Here is a 14,484-nt window from a genome sequence, read left to right on the forward strand (position 1 = left end):
ATACAATTATTATTGAGAATGTTTTGTAATAAATAGCGAGAAAATTGAATCATTACTTATTTTTGTTACGTATTCTTTTAATATGTTATAGTGTTAAAATTATATTAGCTTTTAAATGCGGCTTCGCGTATTTGACATATTCCAATAGTTAGGGAGGCGAAGATGCTAACTCGGGAGTTGCTCGAGCGTCACGGAGACCTATTGGATTGCGAAACTTAGATGATAACAAGAAAAAATGCCTAATACTTACCATTTGATCGGTGGGGTGAGCGGTTATAGATTTTCAAAAACAACTGTTGCATGGACATACTCGAGCGCGTCAGATATTGATATCATTAATTTCCTACGTCTTCTTAAACATAAAAATATGTTAATCTGACTGTTTCCATGATGGAGGTGGTCGTACGTAAGAGTTAAAAATGACAAAAAAAATAATCGAGCGCGTCAGATTTTCTAATGGGCATGTTAAGTTAAGTGGAGAATATCAGATGATCAATTTTTTTACTAATCTGATCCTTTATCCTAGACGGGTGGCCGTATATATGGGGCTCATTTTTGGTGGAAGTACGTAACCGAGTACAATGAATCCCCAGTATTATCATATAATTTTGACCCTAGCTAGCTACATCAATATAAAATAAGTTCGTGAGATTAACGCATTCAACCAAACAAACTCTTCAGATTTATGATAATAGTTTATTATACTCGTATAGTTAACAATTTAATAAGAAAATATATTTTTTTTTGTCAGCTACTATAAAATTTGATTCCACCTAAAATAAAACACCTATTTATAATGAACTAGCGGACGCGCGCAGCTTCGCTTGCGTATTTAGGAGTGAATTCTAATAACCCATGAAACATGGGTTCAATGAAATATTTTTAAGAGTCTAAATTTCAAATTTTATAAAAATCGGTGGCGATTTAAAAAAAATTCCATACAAACTTTCAACCCCTTATTTGCACCCTTAGGGGGTGAATTCTAGAAAACCATGAATCACATGTTCAATTAAATATTTTTAAGACTCTAAATATCAAATTTTATAAAAATAGGTGGCGATTTAAGAATTTTTCCATATAAACTTTTAACCCCTTATTTGCACCCTTAGGGGCAGAATTCTAGAAAACGATGAAACACGTATTCAATTAAATACTTTTAAAAATGTAAATTTCAAATTTTATAAAAATCGGTGCCGATTTAATTTTTTTTCCATACAAACTTTGAACCCCTATTTCACCCCTTTAGAGTTAAAATTTTTCAAAATCCCTTCTTAGTGGATGTCCAGATTACGAAAGTAAACATCTGTCCAAATTTCACGTTTCTACGCACAGCGGTTACGGCTGTGCGTGCGTCTTACCTCAGTCAGTGAGGACAAGTCCTTTTATATATATAGATAATGAGCAGATATTGATCAAGGTAGCGCGTTCACCAGGCATTTTGTAACAGTTTCAGCTGAATTTCGTGTGAAAAAACATAAAACATACAGGAAGTTACACACAGCGCTCGACTAACCCACTTCACCCGCTAGTTGCGGCACTTCACTAACCGGTCCATAGATTGTTAACTTTAGACTGTATTATTGCGAGAATTTGAGTAACTTCCCCGATGTTCAGTTATTACACTAATTATTAAAATTAACGTATTTTTTTTCATTCTTCCAGTTGGCGCGGTAGAACGCGACTCTTACTACGGTGGGTACGGCGGCAACCATCACTTTGCCGCGCCTGCCCCACCCCCTCTCCCCCACGATGACCTCCCCTACTCGGTCTTCGACTTCGGAGACTACCAAAGGCACAGCCATCACAACAAACTCAAACCCAAAAAGAGACCCAGAACCGACGCGCCCCCAACTCCTGGAGTAAAACGCAAGAGCCGAGAGGGTTCAACCACATACCTGTGGGAGTTCCTCCTCAAACTTCTCCAGGATCGGGAGTACTGCCCACGCTACATTAAATGGACAAACCGTGAGAAGGGCGTGTTCAAGCTGGTCGACTCCAAAGCCGTGTCCAGGCTATGGGGCCTGCATAAGAACAAGCCAGATATGAACTACGAGACCATGGGCCGCGCCCTTCGTTATTACTACCAGCGGGGCATCCTCGCTAAGGTGGACGGCCAGCGCCTGGTCTACCAGTTCGTGGACGTCCCCAAGGACATAGTCGAGATCGACTGTTCGCTCGCGTAGAGTGCAGTGTTAGTCAGGCCCCCCGCCGGAAGGGGGCCTCGAATCTCGTTGGACTTTCTCTAGAGATATTTTCGCTCTTTCATACGTTTTTTCAGATTCTATTCATCATGCATTATTTCTCGCTTCTCTTATAAAATTAAAATATTTATACAGAATAGAGACGAAATTGATTGCTCAAATGTTTATATATACCTATTTTTAGGAGAATTTCAGAAAGGAACTATTTGCTATATGTTATTACGGTACGGAGTGAATTTTTGTATATTGTAAAACGAATTTTTAAATGTTTGTAACGTTTCTACGTACGTTGACTCGACTGCACTAAAACATAACTTCCTACCTCAAAACTATGCAAACTATTACATAATATATTGAATATACAATTTATTGGGAAAAGCAGTTTTACATGCAATAAGATATAGTGTAATAAGAGTTTTATTAAAAAAGTATTTACGTATAAATGTTTATATTATAAAAAAACAAAAATATAACGCCCTCAGATATATCTATTATATATGTATTGCCTGTTTGGTGCTTTACGGCCATTTGCATATAAATATTTACCTTGTTGAAGCAATCGATGATATTCTATGTACAGTGAATCTGTTATCGGCCCTGGCTGGTGTTCCTTTGTTGCGGCTGACCTGGTCCTGGTCCTCCAGGTCCTCCTGAAGACATGAGATGGGTTAAAGAAAGTAGTTAAAGAGCGATAACGAATGATTCGCATTGAATGAATGATATGAGATAATTCTAGTTTCTTTCTTTTTTTAATATATTGTTATTATATAAATAAATAATGTAACATCAATACTGTCATTCGTAATCGACATTTTAAAAACATATTTAATAGTCAAAATTATATTTACATGTAACAAAAGTACAAGTTAGTTGAAATTTTTTATATAACGCCCACCCCTCTCGGCACCACGTCGTCGGCCCTCTCATATTATTTTCGTCTTCGATTGAAAAAATAATTTTCAATTGATATTATTAAGGTTCTTGTACTGAAACCTACTGCCAACTTTCTGTTATAGAACTAAATTTATGTATAAGGAATGGATTTTGTGCGTTAATTGTGTTTATTATTAAATGTTTACTATAAGTGAGATGATGTTTTTTAAGTGGACATGTTCTAGTTTATTTTGTTTATTTAAATTTTACTATAAGCCTGTTGGGGGGTCTCGGGCTCGCATTCACATATCAGCGATATTCTATATACATATTATTAATATATTATCTGTATAATATATATTTGTAATCTGTAATCCTCGATTTGTTTGACAGCATATCAGAAGTACACTATACAGCGTATTAGCGCGGGATCCCCATTTTTTGTTACCTGAATAAATATTATTAATAATTAATTACGATTTGTGGTCCAATGTTAATGAATCATACTTTTAACTAGATAGTCGTTAAAAGGTCAGGTATAAGCTAGCCTAGTTCCCGTTGAGTTTACAGCTGCAGAGTATATGACAGTGGTTGATTGAAGAATCGACGGGTGCGTCCAAAACGGAACGCGCAGTCCCACGATGACAATTATTATTCCGATTTTCCAATATTTTTATATAAAAGAAATTAAATGTCGATTTTGTAGTGAGTAAGACTCTTTCTATATATGTATGTAGGTCTGCGCGTTTCGTCTAACTGTAAAGGGTTAGTAAAGCCTTAAGAGAATCGAATGTAAAGAAAATGGGTGCTAAGTGCGGGACCGACTTAATACAACTAACTAACTTATACTGATCGTGTGTTACGTTGCCCAGTGTTGTGTTTCGCGTCGGTAAGAACTAAGAACGATCTCAGTCCGAACTCCGAACAAACCAGTGCCCGTTTTATGTGATTAATAAAGTTTATATATTAAAAAAATAAAACTAAAGTTTTAATCGTATTTTTATATAGGTAGGTGAAATTCTCAAAGCGATTTTCTTTTTTCTATTTCTTGCTTTTGTAAATATTACTGTAGTTTTTAACTTATTTATTTCGTCTTTTAACGTTTGCTGAGTCCGCCAATCTAATGACATTTTTTTTATCACAAATGAACTAATTAAATTATAATCATTTACTTACTTCACATTATTCCAGATATGTTTTTAAATTAAAAAAATATTTGTATTGATTATTGAATACTTAGTTGATTGCGCGGATTTCGCGACCGTTAACTTTTCCTTTTTAGGAAATTTCGTTCTATAGGTTACAAATTTTATTGTAATATACATAATTATATAATAAATTGTAATGGTAGTAATGAATGGACCACGGATGGCAGGGAGCGCTCTCAGAATTTATAATTCGGCTAGTGTGAATCGATAAGAGTTACCGGTTAGTAGGCAGAATGTTTGAGCAAACATTTAAAAAAGATGCTCTAAATTTAAATTTAATTAAAAAAAATAATAATAATAATTTTAGTCGAATTGATGTTGTTACGAAATCAAAGTTTCTAATTAATATCTAATGTACTTAAATAAATTCAATTGTAAATGTTTGACAGCACCTCGTCGGAAAACTTATTGTTAAAATTATTTTAAAAATTGAGCCTAGTCTTACAATTAGTAATTTAAAACTCGTTTAAATTATTTGGTAATGCGGTCGCTGATTCTTCCTTTGTCTGTGGGACTTCTAAATTTCCTAATTATAAAGGTTAGAAATCTGTTTTTATATTGTTATCTATATATATAAAATTGTTTCCTTTACTGCACAAACTCTTCCGTTACTGAGAAGAAAGTTGAAATTTCTGGAGGGGAGCACTGAGAGGGGATTTCTCTATTTTCATTTTACTGAATTCATTTAAATTATATTTCAAATAATTTCATATATCTAGTCCATTTTTATCTACACCTAGACGTACAGAAGAATCAGCCGACCTAATTTTGCATGCAAAGAAAAATTGTATTGTAAATAATAATATTTTGAAACATGATGATTTTGATCAAACGCACACCCTCACGTGTAATGGAGTCTAGATAGGTGAAATATGAAAATATTTTGCGCGAAAGCAATGAAAGGTTAGTGAATTTGGTAATAGGGGGGAGAGGTGTTCGTATGAAACACGTTTTGTCTACTATTTCAAATGTATTCTACAAGTAGTCTATGTCCAATTCAATTGAATACGTAATATAAAATGTTGTTTAATAAAATCGTGTGGATTTTTCTCTTTCGTTTTCGCTATATTCATTTTAAAATGTTTAGCCTCGTCTCATTATTGTTTCAAAAATATGTTATTTTAGTTCTGAGAGTCTTGTGAGGGAGAAGTTGCTTTTAGTTTTATGCAAAGTCCGATTGTTTTTAATTGTAATTTTAGTTGTTTAATTTAACAAAATACTGTATTTTCTGCCCCCTAGTTAAGTTATTTTTTTTTCTATGTATAGCTAGTTATAAGTGTAAATGATTTAGCATATAAATTTGATGCATGATGATAATGTTAATAAAATATCCACAATAAAATACAAATGTTTTGTTTTTTCTCATTCCCAATTTTACTTTTGTTATAAGAGCAATAACTGTTGTTATATAATAGTGAAAATTAAATAGAATATGCCTAAAATGCATAAATAAATAAGAAATACTAAACCAACACAATTCACTCAAAATAACAGAAGTAAGTAATTACTAGTAATTTTAGTAGTATCTACTAAAATTATATTTTGAAGAATTCCGTAAATGTAAAGTGCTCTAGTACCTAGTAGTGGCTGTCGGTTGAAATTGTAATTTTAAAAAAATGGGCGACTATAATGCGATGGTTGTGGGCTTAATCCCCACTCAGGGGAATGAATTATTATATATTAATATTTTCATTTCTTCGCACTGGCATCAAGGCTCGGTGTTGAGTTCCGGCACTCAACACGCTGTCTCAAAAACTTCTGCGGAAAATGGGGAAACGAGTGATAACATTGGGTTCCCTCCACCTGTCCTGCTATATACGGAATACAGCGTGAAGCGCGCGTATATTTAAAATTATGTTTATACTCGAATCATTATACTCGAGTTTCCCCGGTACAATCATAATATATCTAACTAAACTTATTTTCTTAGCTAGTTAATTTTTAAACAAAATAAAAATAATTTATTCATAGTGGTCATTTTTTTCGGTACATCTTCTTCTAGTTCTTATTTAGTCTGCAAAATCTGCCATAGCCATATTAGGTAAAATTAAAATACTAGTAAGTATGTAAGTGCGTGCGTACGTGCACATACGTGCTTCTATCTAAGTTTTATAAGAATTGCGGCCTTTTTTTTTGCTGAGAAAAATAAAGCAACGCCATCTAGCGACGAGTAGCGGTAGTAGCAAAAATTTTACAAAACAATTAACTGACCCATTTCAAAATGGAAGAAATTATGGAGGCACTTCGCAAAATCCAAAAGGATATAGATGCACAGAAAAATGCAATCCAGGATAGCGTCGAAATAGTTACAGAAAAAGTATCAAAAAATATAAACACAATATTAGATGAAAAATTTGAAACTTGGCATCAAAATCAAGTTAAAATCAAGGAAAAAATAGAAGATCAAGAACAAAGACTTAATTTGTTAGAGAAACAGGCACGGAAAAGAAATATAGTGTTCTTTGGCATCGAAGATAATGAGAAATCTTATTTTGATATGGAGAATAAAATTATTAACTTTATAAACGATTATTTCGCACTTAACCTTAACTGTGATGACATACAGGAAGTAAGACGAGTAGGCAAAAAATCTGAGAAGCCCCGACCAATTACAGTCACCTTTGTGACACTTAGCACCAAAATCAAGATTATGAAACAGAAAATGGTTTTAAAAAACACTAACTATTATATAAAAGAAGACTACCCCACACATGTATTAGAGAAGAGAAGAATGCTTCAAGAACAACTAAAAGTAGAGAGAGAAAAAGGTAATAACGTAATTATTAAATACGACAAAATTGTCATAGTTAATAAACCTGAAGCAAAAGACACCAGGAAGAGGCACCTTTCTACCTCACCACAGCACAATGAAAATACTAGTAATAGAAACATATCACGTAACAGTCAAGTTTCCAAGAAAAATAAAACCTTTTTAACATGCTCTGCATCTCAAAGATCTTCTAGTTTCTCAGAAGGTACGACTAAACAGACTACACTCAATTACTTATCGAATAAAAAGGATAAAAGTCAAGAAAAGAATAATACATAGCAACACCTCTCTCATGCAAAAAATATATAAAACAGAAACCAACGCACACTGATTTATATCCTCCAAGCCGGCTGGTCACCGAGGAGGATTACGACCACTACCTTCCAAAGGAGATGCACCAGTCAAATCAGCTCTACATATCCTATATAATGTTAGGTCACTATCTTCACAAGAACGGGAAATATATATATATATATATATAAATAAATAAGTAAATAAATAGATAAATAAATAAATAAATAAATTAATTAAAAAAAAAATGGCTGGATAGTACGTGGACAAAGATGGTGACGTTACCTGAATGGATATATACCCAGGACCGAAAGAGATGACAATCCTTGGAAGAGGCCTTTACCTGAGGGGGGTTCCTAATTAACGCAATTTAGAAATATTATTTTTATCAAAACAGAATAGAATAGAATAGTAAAAATTTAATAGAAGTTAGTTTATTTCATAAATTAAAAAAAAATTGTAAGATTCACTGTGAAAATTTTGTGTTACATTGGGAAATAAAAGGCTTTTTTATTTTTATTTTTTATTTTTATTTATTTATTTTAAGTATGTAACATATATAACAATTTTATTTCGAACGCACCCTAAAGTGGTCATAGACAAGCTGACGTGTTTTTATCACGTCAAGGGGAATGTCATTTTCTTTGACGTGTAAGCGCTAGTGTCAAGAATCGAGAAGAATTTTTCACTTTGTTTTCCATTTGTGAATAATGAGAAGAAAAAAATAAATACTTTCCAATTGCAAAAATTAATAAAAGTGACATTTATTTTTAAGTGAAGGGACTCATATAATTATCGAAATGGTTCTAATGACAATGATCGCCCGTGTTGTAGACGGGCTGCCTTTAGCCGCTACAATGCAAGAGGACGATCAGGTAACTATTCTAAAGCATATGCTGCTTTATACTTTTATAATCACCTATTTTATTTTATATTTACAATTGATGTTCTCCTTGCCATGCACTATCCCTCACTATTTCTTTAAAATTTCGCACATTAATTCATTTTAATTTTATAATTTTTATTTGCTGATGGTTTGCAGAGCGGCTGTAATATATTGGAGTATCAAAACCAAGCAAAAATGCTGTTTAGAAAATTAAGTCCTCAATCGCCAATCCGCTGTTCCATCGAAACTGGATCCTATCTCTTCCAGTGAGTTATGATTGCTTTTTATTTTTTGTTTTTTTATTAATTTCTTTATAAATGTATTATGTCGTAATTTGTTGTACCTTGAATGTAGCATTTGTAAACAGTAATAGTAGTTATAGGCACTATTATTGAAGTATTTTTTTTTATATAAAATGGTAATATGTTGCTTTCTATTTCAGCTATTTGATAGAGAATGAAATCTGTTATCTAGTTTTGTGTGAGAGAAACTACAGTAAACGTCTCGCCTTTAGTTACTTAGAAGAAATTGCGCAGGAATTCTATCAGCAATACGGTAAAAGAGTAAGTGACATTATTACATATTAAACTACTTGTATCTTTAGTTACATATGATGTAATATTACATTAATAATTGTGTTTATAGGACTAATAATCATTAATGAGGTAATTTAACTAAGAAATGTTTGACAATTTTATCTGATATATTTCAAGAACTAATAAAAATGCACTCTAAATACAACATTTATATATTACATCAAAAAATTATTGAATTTCCATTTATGTTAAATTATTATTTCCTTTCTAGTAATAGTACTAATTAAAAGTATTTATTGAATTTATAATATATCAAAATGATAACATATTGGCTAATTAGCTCTGTAGGAATTAATTATTTAGATAGGAAATTTGCAAAAATTTCCCACAGAGATATTGGCAACAAAAAATAAATAGTAATAACCAGGTAGGAACTTTAATTAGTATTGATATAAATGTATGGTTTAATTGGCTCGAGTTGCTGGATGGCTTACAGGCCTGGAGCCTGCCAGCCTGCCTGGAGTCATGGCTCTCCACATTCAAATTTTTAAACATTTTTTAATATTGTCTTGAGGCCAGTCATGAAGCAAGGGCACAAGCATCCATCTGTAATTGTAACAGGTTGTGGGTTTGATCGTCCACAAGAAGGTTTAAATTTAACTTAACACTAGGCTCCAAGGATCCCACTGCCGACTCGAGTGTGAGCATGTACATTGTGAAGAAAATATAATAAAAATAGTATATTCTAAAAAGAAGTGTGAAACTAATAAAAACTTTTACATTTCCCAGGTGAATACAGTAACTCGTCCCTACACATTCATAGAGTTCGACACGTGGATGCAGCGCGCCCGCAAGCAGTACGCGGAGGGCGGGGCCCGGGCGCGCCGGGCTACCTCCGCTCTCGGGGGGCAGCTGGGCGACGTGCAGAGGATCATGATGCAGAATATCGATGATGTGCTGCAGAGGGGTGCTGTTCTATCAGGTTTGCTTGTTTTTTCCTTTTTTTCACTAGTTGTGGTGGTGGTGTTTTGCCATTCAGTTTTACTTTATAACTAAATGCTACGAGTGATTTTTTTTATTAAATTATTAGGAAAGGTTTAAATGCTGTTATTATTTTCTTTTCAGTTGATTTAGAACTAATACTGATTTTATTTTTAATAAAGATGTTTATGAGACATTTTTTTTATCTTATAAAATATATTAATTTACATTGTAAAAATTACAATCAAAGACCATTTTAACTTAATTTATATTACTTCTTTTTTTGCGTCACGCTGTATCCTGCACACAGCAGATTAGGCTAAGAGAATCTAGTGTTAACACACTGCATTCCCCATTTTCCGCCGAATATGGGAGGCATTGTGTGTTGAGTGGAGAAACACAATGCCGCACTTTGATTTGACACTAAATCAGCTTCACGTTGTATCCCGCACACAGCAGGGAACCTGGTGTTAATACATGTGTCAAATTTTTATTGTTTTTTACAGAATTAGACACAAAAACCCAAAAGCTGTCGATGATGTCGCAAAAATACAAAAAGGACGCCACTTACCTAAATACTAAATCAATGTTGGTCAAAGCCACCGCCGGAGCAGTTATATTACTTGTATTTGTGCTGTACTTCTGGGTGCTGTAGACTTTTGGGACTATAAAAGTTATAAAAAATTGTTATGGACATCCTCATATGTTTAACATATTGTTTAATTTTCTTTTTGATTATAGGTTATTTTTATTTTTTACTTGTCTGTTTATTTTTCCTATATATGAATTGAATTTGTTGTGGGAATTGAAACTGTGACTGAAATGGTTAGAAATAAGACTAAGAATGATGACTGACTGACATTTTTGTATATAAGTGCATTCCAAATCAAATCTGATATTGGTTGTTTTAAATTACTGTAATTTAGACGAGCCCCTATCCTGTACGCACATGTATGTACTATAGTAAGCCAAATGTATGCAGTGTCTAATTTATACCATTTTTTTAATAAAAATAATTAATAAATAACCCTAATAATTAAAAACCTTTGTAAAAATGAATGATATAATAGCCATTAATATTTTTTATATCTTCAACTTTAGCTGTCTTTTTCATACTATTATTCTTAAATCAGTAAAATCTCCAGAATTCTATTTCATAAATAACTATTTTTTTATAAACATAATATATATTTAGAATAAAATAACAATCATATAAACATTTAGTGAATAGATGCTTTTGCTTGAATGCAAGAAATATATAAAATCATAATATTTAGCCCTTAATTAGGCAGAATCTATTTATTATATGTTTCTAAATATCTAATGTACTATTAGATAATATTTACATAATAAAGTACTTATTGTATAATTGAGTAATATAGTTGTGTGTTCAATTTCCACTTTGTGAACTGAATTCTTTACATTTCCTCAGTCTGGTATCTAAACAAAATATGGTGTTCCCTTTGTCTATCCTTCTATATGTATCGTTTTTCTCTTAACCAATGTTCTATAAAAATGTATATAATCTATACCACCTCATTAAGGGTTAAATTATTATGATAATAATAACCAGTCACATACAGATTTTGCTGCACAGATTTTAATGTGGTTTAGGTAAAGTATGCACTACTTAGGGCTTTGTAAGGCCCTTCGCCTGACAAAAGTGTCGCCATTTTTAAAGCAAATTATTATATAAGTAGTTTTTGAGTTTAGATATTGTAATAATTATAATTTTGACATAGAAAGATAAAATGATAAAATCTTATTTAAATTTGTCACTATACTTACATAATATTTAATTCTTTTTATATTTTAGAAGCCTCTAGAACATTTGGCGACACTGTTGTCATTTGGTGTTTAAAATGTTTTGTATTTTTTATTACTATGTATGAAGATGGTAATGGTAATTTGTAAATGTCTTGTTAATAATTATATTTATTTAATATTCAATAAATATGTATTCTTTCCACTATAATTGTTCTCTTTACTTATACTTTCCACTATAAATGATATCCATATTTAAAATTTCACTTTATTTTGGATCTTCATTTATATAGTAAACAAAAGCAGTACCTAACATCTCAAAGTAGTTTTTATATCTATAAGAACTTATCTATTAGCCAAATGACATTTGATAATACTTTTAATCGCATCATTTATTCTCAACGCATTGGCTGTTGTTTGTATCTAAAATAAACAAATTAAATAATAAGTTGTTAAGGCAATGAAACTTTTATTTGTGTAAATATATGCTATATATATATTAATCTTATCAAAATTAGGCAGTGTTTGGAGAAAGGAGTGTCTAGGTAACTGACGGGCCTGTTAAATGGGTATAAGTGTGAAATTAAAATATTATAATAGGATTATATTATGATAAGATTGAGGTTTTCTTCGAAACAGGAGCCACTTATAACGATATTCTTGTTTGTGAGTTTATCAGTATAATTAAAAAATCACATTTGTTGTAAGACATTATCATTCATTACTGCTTTGAAATTAATAATATTAATCTTACCTGTATCATATTTGCGTAGATAATTGGTCTACTCTTCCACTGAATAGTACCAAAAAGCTGAGCTGTGTACGGAAGAATATTATTTTTATGTGTTCTATTTATATATGCCATGGATACTAAGACTCTTGGAACATCTGCTTTACCAACTGAATTTAACTAAAAAAACGTTGTATAGTATAACGTTATGATATTTCGTTTAAGCTTATTTCTTTAAATAATATATTATTATTAATTACTATAACTTACATCTTTTATATAAAATTGACCATCAACACTCTCAATAATTCCAATGGTGCGAAACTTAATAATATTTTCCTTATTTTCTTTACATATAGATATTAAGCCTTGGATATTAATATGTGTGAAAAAATCAGCCTGAAATTTAAAATAATAAATCTCGAAATCTCAAACTCCAAGTCAAAAATATAAATTAAAATATTACCTGAGAAATTTCTTCTGTAAATGGTTTATTACAATAACTATCCTTTCTAGTATAACTCATAGTAAATAAATTAGAATGATGTAAACTAAATTTTTACTTAGCAGTTGAAATATAATATGTTTCGTCAAGAATTATATTAATTTTAATTTATTGTGAAGCTTCCATTTTCCCGCCATTTTTTGACACTTTTGACAGATAAATAACATAATTGAAAGTGAAGTGAATTTGTAATACATAAAAGAAATGGATAATTGTAATAATAAATCTTTATTGAACAAGCAAAAAGATATAGTAGTAAATTAAAAATATACATGTACAAATTATGGTCTTATTGCTTAATGTAATCTCTGGCAACCTTGAGGCAGAGCAAATAGCATGGATCTGTATCTATGCTATTAGTTTTTAGGTACGTATTAGTTAAGTAGGTCGGTATCTACCTAGAAGTGATTAAATTTTAAACAACAGAACATTTCTTAAAAAAAGAATGAGGAATGGTAATAAAACTAAAGCAATGAAGAGAAGAAAAAACGAAGACGTGAGACAAGTAGAGCTAAACAAGATGCTATTATTAACTAATAATGTGCCATTATATCTATAAAACAAAACATTGATCGACATTGAGAAGCAGCAGCAGAGCTCACCATTACGAGGAGCTCGTGAGCGGGATTCCCCGTTATTACGCATTACGTTTGAACACTTCCACCCTTTCGAGCATATAGCTCTTGCGCTGCACTCTGCTGGCCAATAAAGCCACAAGTTGCCCTGCGGCTTTATCATTACTATTATTCTCTGAAAATTACTGTTGTAAATATGGATCAAAAGTTCAACCAATCCATTTTGGTGAATTAAAAATACATCTTTATTTACACACTTGGGTCTTTCTTTACTACTCGTTGATTATCAGTCGCTACAACTTAAGACAACATCTATCTGTTCTATTTCTACAAATTTGAGACATGATCCCTTACTTAAAGATCTGATTGAGACTCAAAAAGTTTTTTGAAAGTGACGAAGAAAACTTAATTTTATCAATTTTTTTCGATATAATTGTTGGCCATTCATTAATGAATGATATTGTTTAGTTTGATTAGGACTCTTTCTTATTATTTTAAGAGGCTAGTATTTGTTACAGTATCATTATTTTTACGTTAACATTCTTTATAAATTTATTCATTGTTTAAACAAAGATTTTAAGTTTAGTTCCGTTGAGTTATGCAGAAAATAACTGAAACTATTATGAACAAACAAATAATGATAAGAAAACATTGATTAATATACTTGCTATTCAGTAATTGTAAGAAATTATTTATTTTTTTCTATTTATTACCTTACATTTTTAAGCAGATTCCTGCTGTATGAATCTGACTTTTACTAGATTTTTTTATTTTTTTCGTGACAATATTGATGTCATATCGTAATCAAGGTCGTTATTAACCAATACGATTATTATTAGAAGTAGGAAACCAATCAAATACATGTAGCACTAATACCTTATACTTTTCTGTAGAACTGTGTCTGTTCTGTGGTCATCAAAAAAATTATGCATCGAATATCTTTCTCGAAAACGAATAATGATCTGGTCTCATATTTTTCCTGTATAAGGTTAATCTATAAGAATTAAATGAAACTGATTTTGAACAAATATTTCACTTTTTTTTTCGTACACATTTAGGTCGCGATTTGTGTATGACCCATAAATTAAATTGCCGCATAAAGAAAGAAATGTATGGTATTATCTGTGACGTTTAATATTTTGAAAGTTACCATATGATGATTGG

At 31.4% G+C, this 14,484-nt stretch overlaps 4 protein-coding genes across 8 annotated transcripts in view; 3 read left to right on the forward strand and 1 right to left on the reverse strand.

Moving 5' to 3' along the window:
- Eip74EF (Ecdysone-induced protein E74) overlaps window positions 1-5,630 on the forward strand; it is a 166,732-nt gene extending 161,102 nt beyond the window's left edge. For all 3 annotated transcript variants that reach the window (XM_085193412.1, XM_085193411.1, XM_085193413.1), the window contains one exon: window positions 1,663-5,630. In XM_085193412.1, coding sequence (XP_085049538.1) covers window positions 1,663-2,183 — 521 coding nt within the window. In that variant the 3' untranslated portion in view covers window positions 2,184-5,630. The remainder of the gene's footprint in view (window positions 1-1,662) is intronic.
- An 873-nt stretch (window positions 5,631-6,503) lies between these two features.
- LOC146534927 (uncharacterized) lies at window positions 6,504-7,331 on the forward strand. Its single transcript, XM_085193355.1, has one exon. It carries the CDS (start codon window positions 6,504-6,506, stop codon window positions 7,329-7,331), a length of 828 nt encoding a protein of 275 aa, XP_085049481.1.
- Window positions 7,332-7,972: 641 nt separating this feature from the next.
- On the forward strand, window positions 7,973-11,721 carry Sec22 (vesicle-trafficking protein SEC22). The gene is made up of 5 exons (XM_085192379.1): window positions 7,973-8,218; window positions 8,386-8,495; window positions 8,672-8,792; window positions 9,555-9,747; window positions 10,253-11,721. Exons 1-5 carry the CDS (start codon window positions 8,144-8,146, stop codon window positions 10,399-10,401), a joined length of 648 nt encoding a protein of 215 aa, XP_085048505.1. The 5' UTR covers window positions 7,973-8,143; the 3' UTR covers window positions 10,402-11,721.
- On the reverse strand, window positions 11,662-14,462 carry LOC146534929 (uncharacterized). 3 transcript variants are annotated; one of them, XM_085192381.1, is made up of 5 exons: window positions 14,197-14,462; window positions 12,707-12,891; window positions 12,511-12,639; window positions 12,265-12,420; window positions 11,662-11,933 (listed from the first exon to the last, which is right to left on the reverse strand). In XM_085192381.1, the coding sequence occupies exons 2-5, from the start codon at window positions 12,764-12,766 to the stop codon at window positions 11,856-11,858; spliced, it is 423 nt and encodes a 140-aa protein (XP_085048507.1). In that variant the 5' UTR covers window positions 12,767-12,891; window positions 14,197-14,462; the 3' UTR covers window positions 11,662-11,855. The 3 variants fall into 3 exon arrangements, with proteins under 3 accessions (XP_085048507.1, XP_085048508.1, XP_085048510.1); XM_085192382.1 differs by lacking the exon at window positions 14,197-14,462 and adding an exon at window positions 13,348-13,597; XM_085192384.1 differs by lacking the exons at window positions 12,707-12,891; window positions 14,197-14,462 and adding an exon at window positions 13,348-13,600.
- Between the last annotated feature and the right edge of the window lie 22 nt (window positions 14,463-14,484).

Source organism: Heliconius melpomene, chromosome 11 (assembly GCF_056956725.1).
Source record: "Heliconius melpomene rosina isolate 202511_hmr_F chromosome 11, ASM5695672v1, whole genome shotgun sequence".
Lineage (NCBI taxonomy): Eukaryota > Metazoa > Arthropoda > Insecta > Lepidoptera > Nymphalidae > Heliconius > Heliconius melpomene.